General features: G+C 42.7%; 1 protein-coding gene and 1 pseudogene across 1 annotated transcript; both read right to left on the bottom strand.

Moving 5' to 3' along the window:
- Positions 1 to 1,420: 1,420 nt before the first annotated feature.
- LOC106455906 (olfactory receptor 2AT4-like) lies at positions 1,421 to 2,332 on the bottom strand. Its single transcript, XM_013907982.1, has one exon. The coding sequence runs from the start codon at positions 2,330 to 2,332 to the stop codon at positions 1,421 to 1,423; it is 912 nt and encodes a 303-aa protein (XP_013763436.1).
- An 8,845-nt stretch (positions 2,333 to 11,177) lies between these two features.
- On the bottom strand, positions 11,178 to 12,205 carry LOC102210235 (olfactory receptor 2AT4-like; annotated as a pseudogene).
- Positions 12,206 to 13,550: the final 1,345 nt, after the last annotated feature.

Raw genomic sequence — 13,550 nt, 5'->3', positions numbered from 1 at the left:
GAACCCAGCCAGCCTCAAGTTTCGTCTGCTGGGGGTTCGGGAGAACCCAGCCAGCGTCCTGCCTCGTCAGCTGGAGGGCCCAAGGAGCCCATCCAGCCTCATGCCGCGTCTGCTGGAGGACCCGAAGGGTCCGTTCAGCCTCCTGTCACGTCTGCTGGAGGGCCCGAGCCGCCCGTCCAGCTTCAAGCCAAGTTAGCTGGTGGGTCCGAGGAGCCTCCGGAAAGAGTTTGTCGCCACCGCTGGCATCGCGGCCGACCTCCAGACCTGCTCAGTGGCCGCCACTGCCTTCCAAGTGGTCGGCCTCCAGAACATTTCCACCTGCCCGCACACAGAGCCCTGACAGTATATTGCTGTAAAACTGCCTCTCATCACTCTGTTTTAACTGCTTACCCACTCATAGAAAGTTTTTTTTATAACAAAAATGATACAGGTATTTAAATATGTAACTGCTGTAGTGCTATAGCGGGACAAGCAAGTAACAGAAAGAAACACTGGCAACATGTGACTTATCATGTTTGAATGGATAACTATATGAATAATAAAACACATTTAATTATGTAAATATAGTTAGACATATTCAATGTTATAAGATTAAGGTTGTGATTGAAGACAAGCAGCTTAAAAAATGGCTTAGAAGTAAAGATGGTTTGATGTGTTTCATGCGTATAGAGTTGTCTGACAGGCAAAAGCTACATTTTCACAAGACGTTGCCACAACAGATTTTTGTCAGACACCATTCCTGATGCAACACCACAGAGATTTGTTTCTCTTTGTGGGATCTTTCATCTCCAAACCAGGGAACTTACAATTAACAGCCAAAAGTATAAACCACTATACTGTGGAGCCACTCTGGACAATAAAACCAGGAATGTGTGTACATGGCAACAGTTTTATTGTGAATTCTGTTGCACGGAAATGCAACTGATGTTAGCACAGAAACATAGACAGATAAGCGGATATCTGCTTACACTGAATGCATATTGGTTTCCCCACTGTATTACAAATCTAAATAATCCACCAGGTCTTCAATTACTCTTATACGAGGTGTTTATGATATGCACAAGCATGATGCAGATGTTAGTGGTGAATCTGAAAGGGTGTGTCACACATCTGCAGCAGTTTACTACCAAAGAAATTAACTGAGATCATTTCCAGCAGCATGAAGGGAAAAACAAGGCAGGCAATATCTAGTATATGTAGTATCTACTACGTAGTATCTATTAGTACTCTGGGCTATTTCACTTCAATTTTTCTTGTACTTTCCCAGATATAATATTCTAATATGAAAAATGTTCTGCCTGAAAGTTGGAATGATTTGATTATGTAGAAAGACAGATGTTTTGAATAACTGCACAAAACCGATTAACGACAAAATTACTTCACCTTAGCTTTAAGTTTTAATACAAGGAATGATCTTGGCCTAAGAAAGCAGCTTATTTAAATGTTTAGAAATTTCCTTCATTTTAAGCCCATAAATGAACGGATTTAGCAAAGGCTGATAGAGCATTATTTGTAACGTCATTATTATGCGTGTGGTTTTTGGAAAATCTGATTTCACACGAGCTATGCTTACATCATACACAAAAAAAGCTGAATAACTGATTAAAACTAACAGATGGGGTAAACAAGTCTCTGCAGCTTTCTTCCTAATTTCTTTACAACTTCGATGAGAAACTATAAATAGTTTTGTGTATGTGAAAACTATGAAGAGCATAGGAAGTATTGAGAGATCTACCAAAGCAACCACACCAAAGATGGTAATTAATCTTGATCTTTCACACTGAAGAGTGTAAACTGCATTATTACAAAATATTCCTTTTATATTAGAGTCGCACAGTTTAGCTCCAGCACTTGCTATTGCTAGTACAGCAAGATGACAAGCAGGTACAAGCCAAGCCACAACAAGGAAAATACTCACAGTATTTTTTGTCATGATAGTTTGATATTCCAGAGGTTTACATATAGCCACATATCTGTCATAGGCCATGGCAGCCAACAGAAGGAATTCTGAACAAGCTAGAGTATAAAACGTAAAAAACTGAAAGAGACAGGCTGAATATGTTGTGACTTGTTTTTCAGATAAAAAGTCAGTCAGAAGTTTTGGGTAAATAGTTGTGCTGTAAAGAACAGAGTTCAGTAGCAAAGCTGCAATGAAAATGTACATAGGCTCATGGAGGTTTTTATGAATCCAAATGAGATACAGAATAGTAGAATTAGTGCAGATTATTAGAATAAATAATATAAACATGATGAAAAAGAAAACATATCTGTACTTGTTAATTTCTGTGTACCAGTCCAGAGTTAGATATGTAACATTTAATACTTTATCCATGAAGTTTTTTTTCAAAGACAAAACATAAAAAACAACTTGTGAAACCAGTAAAAATCCAAAGCAAAAACAAACAAACAAAAAACAAATTCAAAACTATACCAGTATTCAACTCTTACTGTGTCTCGTGTTCATAAAAAATATCTGAAATCTGTCTCTGAGCACCTTCATCATCCAAACACACACAGTGTATCATGCAAGTCTGTATAAGGTTTTTATCAGGTTAACTCAACACTCAAGAGAGAAGGTCTGAAATATGATTGTTCAGTCTCTTGTAATTTAGGCTTTAGGAGTGTACAGTTAACCTGTCCTTTCTGTTCAGTGTGAACTGAATTGTTTGTCATATCATATGTTTAATTTCAACAGTGAAATTTCAGTAGTTTAGGAAGAATATATTTTTTTAGGCTTTTTTTTTAGTTTTATAATATGATGTATTCATCCAACACATGCTTCCTGCCTTGTAATAGTGCCAAGGAAATCAGTTTCCTTTTTAAAAAAATAAATAATTTTACTTTATATTACGGACTTACAAAAATATCTTTTTATTATAAAGGTAAAGTGCAGGACAAGCTTGAATTGGGCTATTCGTAGAATTACAGTGGCTTGCAAAAGTATTCGGCCCCCTTGAACTTTTCCACATTTTGTCACATTACAGCCACAAACATGAATCAATTTTATTGTAATTCCACGTGAAAGACCAACACAAAGTGGTTTACACGTGAGAAGTGGAACGAAAATCTTGCATGATTCCAAACTTTTCTTACAAATAAATAACTGTAAAGTGGGGTGTGCGTAATTATTCAGCCCCCTGAGTCAATACTTTGTAGAACCACCTTTTGCTGCAATTACAGCTGTCAGTCTTTTAGGGTATGTCTCTACTAGCTTTGCACATCTAGAGACTGAAATTCTTGCCCATTCTTTTTTGCAAAACAGCTCCAGCTCACTCAGATTAGATGGACAGCATTTGTGAACAGCAGTTTTCTGATCTTGCCACAGATTCTTGATTGGATTTAGATCTGGACTTTGACTGGGCCATTCTAACACATGGATATGTTTTGTTTTAAACCATTCCATTGTTGCCCTGGCTTTATGTTTAGGGTCGTTGTCCTGCTGGAAGGTGAACCTCTGCCCCACTCTCAAGTCTTTTGCTGACTCCAAGAGGTTTTCTTCCAAGATTGCCCTGTATTTGGCTCCATCCATCTTCCCATCAACTCTGACCAGCTTCCCTGTCCCTGCTGAAGAGAAGCACGCCCAGAGCATGATGCTGCCACCACCATATCTGACAGTGGGGATGGTGTGTTCAGAGTGATGTGCAGTGTTAGTCTTGGCCAAAAGGTTCCATTTTGGTCTCATCTGACCAGAGCACCTTCTTCCACATGTTTGCTATGTCCCCCACATGGCTTGTGGCAAACTGCAAATGGGACTTCTTATGGTTTTCTGTTAACAATGGCTTTCTTCTTGCCACTCTTCCATAAAGGCCAACTTTGTGCAGTGCACGACTAATAGTTGTCCTATGGACAAATTCCCCCACCTGAGCTATAGATCTCTGCAGCTCGTCTAGAGTCACCATGGGCCTCTTGGCTGCATTTCTGATCAGCGCTCTCCTTGTTCAGCCTGTGAGTTTAGGTGGACAGCCTTGTCTTGGTAGGTTTACGGTTGTGCCATACGCCTTCCATTTCTGAATGATCGCTTGAACAGTGCTCTGTGGGATGTTCAAGGCTTGGGAAATCTTTTTGTAGCCTAAGCCTGCTTTAAATTTCTCAATAACTTTATCCCTGACCTGTCTGGTGTGTTCTTTGGACTTGATGGTGTTGTTGCTCCCAATATTCTCTTAGACAACCTCTGAGGCTGTCACAGAGCAGCTGTATTTGTACTGACATTAGATTACACACAAGTGCACTCTATTTAGTCATTAGCACGCATCAGGCAATGTCTATGGGCAACTGACTGCACTCAGACCAAAGGGGGCTGAATAATTACGCACACCCCACTTTGCAGTTATTTATTTGTAAAAAAAATGTTTGGAATCATGTATGATTTTCATTCCACTTCTCACGTGTACACCACTTTGTATTGGTCTTTCACGTGGAATTCCAATAAAATTGATTCATGTTTGTGGCTGTAATGTGACAAAATGTGGGAAAGTTCAAGGGGGCCGTATACTTTTGCAAGCCACTGTATTCAAAATACGTACCAGCGTGTTGTGAAAGAAGATGTACTTACTGTCACACGGTGGCCCGGAGGCCAACATGAGGGAAAGGACCCAAAAACAGGCTCAGGAAACTCTGCCAACTGAAAGCACCTATTTATTCAGTGAGATGTAGAACACAGACACCAAACACCCCTTAACTCAATATGACTTTACACTACTATTTACAAGACTATATACAGCAATAAAGAATATTCTGTGTGGCAGTGGAGTGGCATGGAACAGGCACAAGGAAACTTGTCAGGGAGACACTGATTTATTCATTTTTATTTTATTTTTTTAATTCACTTATTCATTTTGATTTTCGGGATGTCTTTGAATTCAGCCCTCTATAGGTGTATAATTCCACATTACTCCATATCAGTTCAGATATTGTTCATCGCCTAAGATCTTCACATTAGATTGTCTTCCCCCAAGTTGGCTTAAAAATACTTTTGATACTATTGGTCCTTTTATCCAGAGATTATTTAACACTTCCCTTGCTACAGGCTGTGTCCCATCACATCTTAAAAAGGCTTAAATCCAGCCTCTTCTTAAAGAACAAAATCCGGACCCAACTGTTCTGCTTAATTACAGGCCAATTTCAAAGCTTCCCTGTCTTACAAAAGTTCTGGAGAAAGTGGTCTTACAGTTGCACGCCAGCCTTTATCTTAACAAGATCTCTGAAAATTTGTAAGCTGGTTTTAAATCACTACACAGCACTGAGACTGCACTTTTAAGGTTTTAATGATATTTTCTTAAATATTCTCTTAAATTCTGGCAACCCTTCTGCTCTCTTGTTGTCGGACCTAACAGCAGCCTTTGACATGATCGACCATGATATCCAACTGTGGCGGGGCGTGGCCTGCGGTGCCGTGCAGAGGAGGCGGACGCACCTGCACGGCATCCACAATCACGCCCCGCCAAATTAAATATTGTACTGGGTCCTGTGGTTGTTGTTGTTGTGGTAATGTTGAGCCGGCAGCGGGAGAGCTGCAGCTCTGTGTGCGTTGTAAACAGCAACCGACTAAGTATTAATAAAAAGCATCAAAATGCCACTGGGTCTGCCGTGTATGTTTACAGTGGTGCCCAAGCCCAGGAGGGGAGGCACGGCAGATCCAGGAGTGGGCCAGCAGAGGGAGGAGCTGGCGAGAATGGTGGCCGAGCTGGCGGCCACGCAGCAGGAGCAGGCGGCGGTGTGGCGCCGCAGGCGGGAAGAGCTGCAGGACCAGACTGAACGTCACTTGCAGAGGATGGAGTAGCTGGTGGCGCTGATCCGGTCCTTCCCGACACCACCGCCTACCCCACCGGCGCTCCCCAATGGTGCTGGAGTGGAGAAGATCCAGTCTGTGCAGGCGCCCGTGCCAGCCCCCAGGTTGCGACCAGCTAGCACACAGCCTGCCACAGCGCCTGTTCCCACACCTCGCGTGGGAGCCGCTGGGGCTCGGCAGGGCCTGGCGCCCTCGTCGCCTTCCCCTTGCCAAGCGTGCCGCAGCAGAGCAGAAGATCAGGGAAATGGCAGAGGCGGGCATCATTGAACCCTTGAACAGCCCCTGGGCAGCCCCCACCGTGCTGGTTTGGAAAAAAGAATGGTACCTGGCGGTTTTGTGTCGACTATCATCTTCTCAACAACATCACATGCAAGGACTCCTACCCATTGCCCTGGATTGACAATGCCCTCGACGACATTGCTGGGTCCTGCTGGTTCAGTCCCCTTGATTTGTGCAGTGGCTACTGGCAGGTGCAGCTGACACCAGAGGCCCGTCTAAAGACTGCTTTCTCCATTGGCCAGGGACTATGGCAGTTTAAGGTGATGCACTTTGGCCTCTGCAATGCCCCAGCCACATTTGAGCCCCTAATGGAGAGGGTTCTGGCTGACATTCCCCGCGACCGATGTGTGGTCGACCTGGATGACCTCCATGTCCACGCGACAGACTTCGAGAAAGCCTTGGCTAACCTTACTTTCGTTTTCCATGCTATCTGCCAGGCTGGCCTTTTTCTCCACCCCAAAAAGTGTCACCTCTTCCGAAAGGAGACGACTTTCTTGGGTCACATTGTCAGCGGCGCAGGGTTTTCCACTAACCCTGCGAAGGTGGCTGCTGTGAAGGACTGGCCCATTCCCGGCAACACTGCTGAGTTCTTTGGCCTGGCATCATACTACCGGCGTTTTGTCAAGGACTTCCACCATCGCAAGCACCCTTCACTGGTTCACACAGAAGGGCCAGGAGTTCCACTGGAGGGAGGACTGCGCGTTTGATCGGCTCTGATCTGCACTGTTTGAGGCGCCGGTGTAAGCCTACCCAGACCTGCAGCTTCCTTTTGTCGTGGACACCGATGCCAGCACCACGGGTGTGGGGGCTGTACTGACACAGGAAGGCCCTGTGTAGTAGGAAATGACCCGCCTGGAGGGGGAGCGGGTCATCTCCTACTACAGCCGCTCCCTCAGCAGACCAGAGAGGAACTATTGTGTCACCCATCGAGATCTGCTGGCCATCATCCTGGGTCTCCATTTCAGACCCTACCTCTACGGGAAGAAGTTCCTCCTGTGCACATACCACACGTCCCTTACTTGGCTGCTCAGCTTTAAAGAACCAGAGGGACAGCTTGTCCGGTGGTTGGAGACATTGCAAGATTACCACTTTGGAGTTCGTCACCGGCGGGACGTCTCCACACCAATGCAGACGCCCTCTCCCGACGCCCTTGTGAGGAAGAACAGTGCAGGTACTGCCAATGCCCGGAGGACCGGGAGGGCATGACTTCAGTGATCGCGTCACCACAGGGCGGCCATGAGAATGACTCTGTTCCGGGTGGGCACTGTAGCAGTATTCAGGTCTAGTTTGCAGCAGGGGATACCAAGGGTCTGGAGGCCATGGATCCCCAACAGCTGCAACACGACCAGAACCAAGACCCTGTCCTTTCCCAGGTTCAGTGTTGAATTGGAGCAGGTCAGAGACCATCATGGCCAGAAGTATCTACACTGGACCTCGAGACCAAGGCTCTCTACTCCCATTGGGCCAACCTCACCAGCCGGAACGGCCTCCTCTATCGCTGCTGGCAGGCTCCTGGGAGTCACCGTGAGGTCTTCCAGCTCTTGGTACCTCAACAGTTGCGGTCCAAGGTCCTCCAGCTGGTCCATGGTGCGGCGAGGGCAGGACACTTTGGAGTTACCAAGACCCTGCAGTGACTTCGGTCTAGGTTCTACTGGCCTGGGTGTTGCCAGGACGAGGAGCTCCATGTCCATCGGTGCGATGCCTGCACGGCTCAGAAAGGACCTTTCCAACGCCCTCATGCCCCCTTGCAGCAGTATCAGGTGGGGCCTCCCATGGAGCGGGTTGGGGTGGACATCCTGGGACCCTTCCCCACCACTGACAGGGGAACCGCTACGTTCTGGTCGCCAATGGACTACTTCACCAAGTGGCCTGAGGCCTGGTCCTAATGGCCTACCTTTCAGCGGTCCAGGAATCTACAAAGTGCACTCCAGCAGCCTTGATGTTTCGGTACGAGCTTCGTACCCCAGTGGACTTGGTGTTCGCCCCCCCCCCCCGGAGCAGGAGGTGCTCGGGGACCCTGGGTTGGACTATCTCCACAACCTCATGGCCCGGCTACGGGAGGTGTACCAGTTGACCAGGCAGGCTCTCCGAGATGCAGGCTCCCGGCAGAGGCGAGCTTATGATACCCGCTGCAAGAGGTAAGGACTGTCGCCAGGTCAGCATGTGTGGGTCTACAGCCCGGAGAGGAAGAAAGGGCTTTCCCCCAAACTGATGAGCCAGTGGGTTGGACCCTGCACTGTTCTTGAGAGGCTGTCCAACATGGTCTACAGGGGGAGCAGCAGTTCTCTCCCATCATGCCTTGGGACATGTGCTGCTGTTTAGATGTTCTTGTTTTATTGTTTATGGTTACGTTACTTTTAACTGTTATCTTGAATGTTGTGTTTATACTGCGGTTCAAAGTCACTGACAGTTATTGTTTTATAGAATGAGTGCAGTACCATAAGTGAGTTCTGTTATGCTGTTATTGACCCTCGAAGCACAGCGTAGCTCCAGCAAGGGTTTAATAAAGAGCTCCCCCTACCAGCTTAGGGTTGAACAGCAAGCTCCAACTTTCTGTTGAGCTTCTTTGCTAAGATTCCTCTGCATGCCACAATATGCTTTTTTTTGACGGTATAACATTTCCTTTCATTGTTTTGCAGATGACTTGCAGATGTATCTGCCACTCAAAGCTGTAAAAACTCTCTTCACCTGTTATTGCATTGCCTTGAAGACGTTTATTTTAATTAAATGAAAACAAAAGACAAATTTTCATTTTTGGCAAATCTGTTTGTAAAGACATTGACAGTGCTCTAGGCCCCTTATATCATCTTGTTTTAAGACAAATGTTAAAAAACCTCAGTGTGCACCTTGATGGTTCCTTTAAACTGTGTAGGTATAGGCAGTTGAGTGCAGTAGTTCAGTCAGGCTTTTTTCATCTGAGACAGCAAGCCAATGTAAAGCCATACCTTCCAGCTAATGTCTTTGAATGTGTTATTCATCTGTTCATTACTTGCAGACTGGACTACTGCAATTCTTTGTACTTTGGTTTGGACCAGTCTTTTATTTATCGTCTCCAGATGGCCCAAAATGTGGCTGCTCGTCTGCTTACTGATAGAAAACAGAAGAAGCATACATCCTCTGCTCCAGAAAGAACCATGAATTCCAGTTCAAAACTAATGTTATCCATTCCAGGGTCTAAACGTAAATCTGGTGGTGGCAGAGGCTTCTCTGTGTCAGACTCCAGACTCCAGAATAAAGTGACTCTAAATATTAGATCTGCACAAATTGCTGGAGCATTTTAAATCTTTACTGGAGACACATTTTTATGAGCTGGCTTTTAACACACAATGGACCTAGACATTTTTTGTTTTAATAACGTTAGTTGTTTTTATGGTATCATAGTTTTATTTCTTGTCTTTTATATTTTATTACATCATTGTTGTGCATTTTACTTATTTTAGTTGCATTTGAATTAAAAACACTTTGTGCAGCATGAACTGTTGAAAATATCAAGAAACAGAAAGGCCCTGGCCAGATGGTGGAGTCAGACTCAGGACATTCTTGCTGTGAGACAACAGTGGTATCTACTATGGCACCGTGCTGCCCCAGCAGTGTAGACTTCGGAGTAATATTGCACAGTTTTAAAAAAAATTACACCGAATATTTCCTAGGTTTAAAAACAACAACCCCCCCCAAACCCCCAAAACACACATCTAAATGAACAACAGATGAGAAAAAAAATAGAACTTAAACACACTGTCTCTGGCCTGAAGATGGCAAAAACAAACAACAAAAAGCAAAAACAGCTAAAATTCAGCAACTGTTTACCATTTTTGTGGCAGGGTATGGTTAGTGGCTTGGCTCCAGGGGAGGATTGGAGAATTGGGTTCACGGTGGGATTTTACAAAATTTTACAAACAATTCAAATCTATAAAACACCACAAGTGTAACATTGGGTTTTTTTTATCCATACTGTATACATTCTTTAATCTACTTAATTATCATTAATGCACAAAGAATACAAAAATTCACCACAGCATATACAGATGGCACATCATATCAAGCAGAACGCTCCCTAAAAATTGATATCATGACGGAAACATAACATTACATTGAGAACAAGTTCATCATTCAGTCCTTTAGGTGACAAAGTCTGCTAGATAAATATCCAAAAAGCCTAATTTTTCTTTAATAATAATATACCTCATAGGTATAACAAAAATCATACAGGTGTTCACATATCTAACTGCTGTAGTGCTGTAACAGGACAAACAAGTAACAGAAAACTTTTGTAACATGTGACTTATAATGTATGAATGAATGAATGTAAGAATAATAAATGACATTTAATTATGTAATTACAGTTAGACACTGTCCGTGTCATAAAATTGAGGTTGTGATTGAAGAGAAGCAAGAAGTAGGTTAGAAAATGGTTTTGAAGTAAAGATGGTTTTATGTGTTTTTCATGCATATAGAGTTGTCTGACAGTAAAGCTACTTTTTCACAAGATGTTGCCACAGCAGTTTGCGTGTTTGCTTCAGTAGATTTTTTTTATCAGGCACCCTTCCTAATGTAATACCACAGAGATTTGTTTCTCTTTGTGGGATCTTTCATGTCCAAACCAGGGAACTTTCAATTAACAGCCAAAAGTATAAACCACTATACTGTGGAGCCACTCTGGACAGATGTCAGACAATAAAACCAGGAATGTGAATTCTGTTGCGCTGAAATGCAACTGATGTTAGCACAGAAACAAACAGACAGATATGACAATATCTGCTTTAACTGAATGCAGATTGGTATCCCAACTGTATTACAAATCTAAAGAATTCTCCAGGTCTTCAGTTAATCTTATAAGAGGTGTTTATGGACAAGCATGATGCAAAAATATGGAGGTTAATGGTGAATTTGAAAGTGTGTGTCACACACCTTTAACAGTTTACTACCAAAGAAATTAACCGAGATAATTTCCATCAACCATAGGCAGCATAAAGGCAAACACAAGGCAGGCAATATCTACTATACAGTATGTACTAACAAATAGGCAGAGTATTAGTAGTCTGGGCTATTTCAAAAGTGTTTAAAATAACTGCACACAATTGATTAACAACAAAATTACTTCACCTTAGCTTTAAGTTTTAATACAAGGACTGATGTTGGCCTGAGAAAGCAGCTTATTTAGATGTTTAGAAATTTCCTTCATTTTGAGCCCATAAATGAATGGATTTAGCAACGGCTGATAGAGCATTATTTGTAATGTCATTATTATGCGTGTGGTTTTTGGAAAATCTGGATTTGCACGAGCTGTAAAGAAATCAGGAAGAAAGCTGCAGAGACTTCTTTACCACATCTCTTAGTTTTATTAAGTCTCTCTGTGTTTTTTGTGTATGATGTAAGCATATTACATCATACACAAAAAACACAGAGAGACTTAATAAAACTAAGAGATGTGGTAAAGAGGTCTCTGCAGCTTTCTTCCTGATTTCTTTACAACTTCGATGAGAAACTATAAAGATTTTTGTGTATGTGAAAACTATAAAGAGCATAGGAAGCATTGGAAGATCTAATACAATGACCACACCAAAGATAGTAATTAATTTTGATCTTTCACACTGAAGAGTGTAAACTGCATTATTACAAAATATTCCTTTTATATTAGAGTCACACAGTTTTGCTTCAGCACTTGCTATTGCTTAGACAGCAACTTGACAAGCAGGTACAAGCCAAGCCACAACCAGGAAAATCCCCACAGTAGTTTTTCTTAGTTTGATATTCCAGAGGTTTACATATAGCCACATATCTGTCATAGGCCATGGCAGCCAACAGAAGGAACTCTGATAAAACTAGAGTGTAAAATATAAAGAACTGAAAGAGACAGGCTGAATATGTTGTGACTTGTTTTTCAGATGAAAAGTCAATCAGCAGTTTTGGGTAAACAGTTGTGCTGTAAAGAACAGAGTTCAGTAGCAAAGCTGCAATGAAAATGTACATAGGCTCATGGAGGTTTTTATGAATCCAGATGAGATACAGAATAGTAGAATTAGTGCAGATTATTAGAATATATAATATAAACATAACAAAAAAGAAAATATATCTGTACTTGTTAATCTCTGTGTACCAGTCCAGAGTTAGATAGGTAGCATTTGACTCTTCATCCATGAATTTTTTCAAAGACAAAACATCAAAAAATAATTAAAAATTGTAAAACCAGTAAAATTCCAAAACAAAAACAAACAACCAAAAAACAAATCCAAAACTATAGCAGTATTTAAATCCTGTTGTTTCTCTGGTTCATAAAAATATAGGAACCTGAAATTTGTCTCTGAGCACCTTCATCACCCAAACACACACAGCGTATCATGCCTCTATAAGGTTTTTATCAAGTTGCCTCATCCTCAAGAGAGAAGGAGGTCTGAAACACGGTTGTTCAGTCTCTTGTAATTAGAATAGAATAGAATATAATTCAACTTTATTGTCATTGCACATGTCACAGGGCAACGAAGTGCAGTTTGCATCCATCCAGAAGTGCTTTAGCCATGATATAGATATATTACAATATATATTAGCAATAATATAGATATGTAAGTATATTACAGAAATGGGTCTACTACGGTATGTAATATGTACACAGTATGAAGTATGTTATGAATATGCTATAACTATATATATGTACAGGCTGTAGTGAGTACAAGCTATGAACAGGCTATGAACAGGATATAAATATGAAAAATAAAACTATACAGAATATGAAATAAAGAACTATACAGAAGTATGAGATATACAGCTATACAGAAATGGGAACTATGCAAGTTGTAAACAGTTGTAGAATTAAAAATTATCGCATGATTATTTATTCAGAACTATACAGTGGTGCAGTTAAGAGGCTATATAAAGTGCTACTGGTTGTGAGTGGTGGTTCAGTCCATGTTATTATTGTGTGTTTGAGGGTACAGTTGTCCATTGTATGTGTGTGTAGGTGGTTGTGGGTGTGTTATGTGGTTATGGCAGGAAGTGGTGCTCCGGCGACGCGCTGGGCAGTTTTCACAACCCTCTACAGCGCCTTCCGGTCCAAGGCAGAGCAATTCCCGACTGTTATACAGTTGGTCAGGATGCTCTCGATGGTGCAGCGATAGAGGTTCACCAGGATGTCTGAGGATAGGTGGTTCTTCCTCAGAGTCCTCAAGAAGAAGAGGCGCTGGTGAGCCTTCTTGACCAGCTTGGAGCAGTTGGTCATCCAGATGAGATCCTCGGAGATGTGAACTCCCAGGAACTTGAAGCTGCTCACACGCTCCACAGCCGTCCCCTTAATGTAGATGGGTGGATGTGGGTCAGCATTCCTCCTGTAACATTCCTCCTCCTTCCTTTAAATACACGTAGACATTGAGGGCTAGCAGGAGGGACTATGTGCTTACCTGCTGCTCTCTGGCAGGTAGCTCCATGCCACGTTGGTTGAGTGTGGAGTAAGTGTACATGAGAGCATGAGGGTGGGAATGGATGTTTGTAT

Source organism: Pundamilia nyererei, unplaced genomic scaffold (assembly GCF_000239375.1).
Source record: "Pundamilia nyererei isolate P.nyererei 1_Seehausen unplaced genomic scaffold, PunNye1.0 scaffold00721, whole genome shotgun sequence".
Lineage (NCBI taxonomy): Eukaryota > Metazoa > Chordata > Actinopteri > Cichliformes > Cichlidae > Pundamilia > Pundamilia nyererei.
This window is presented reverse-complemented; position numbering and strand designations above follow the sequence as displayed.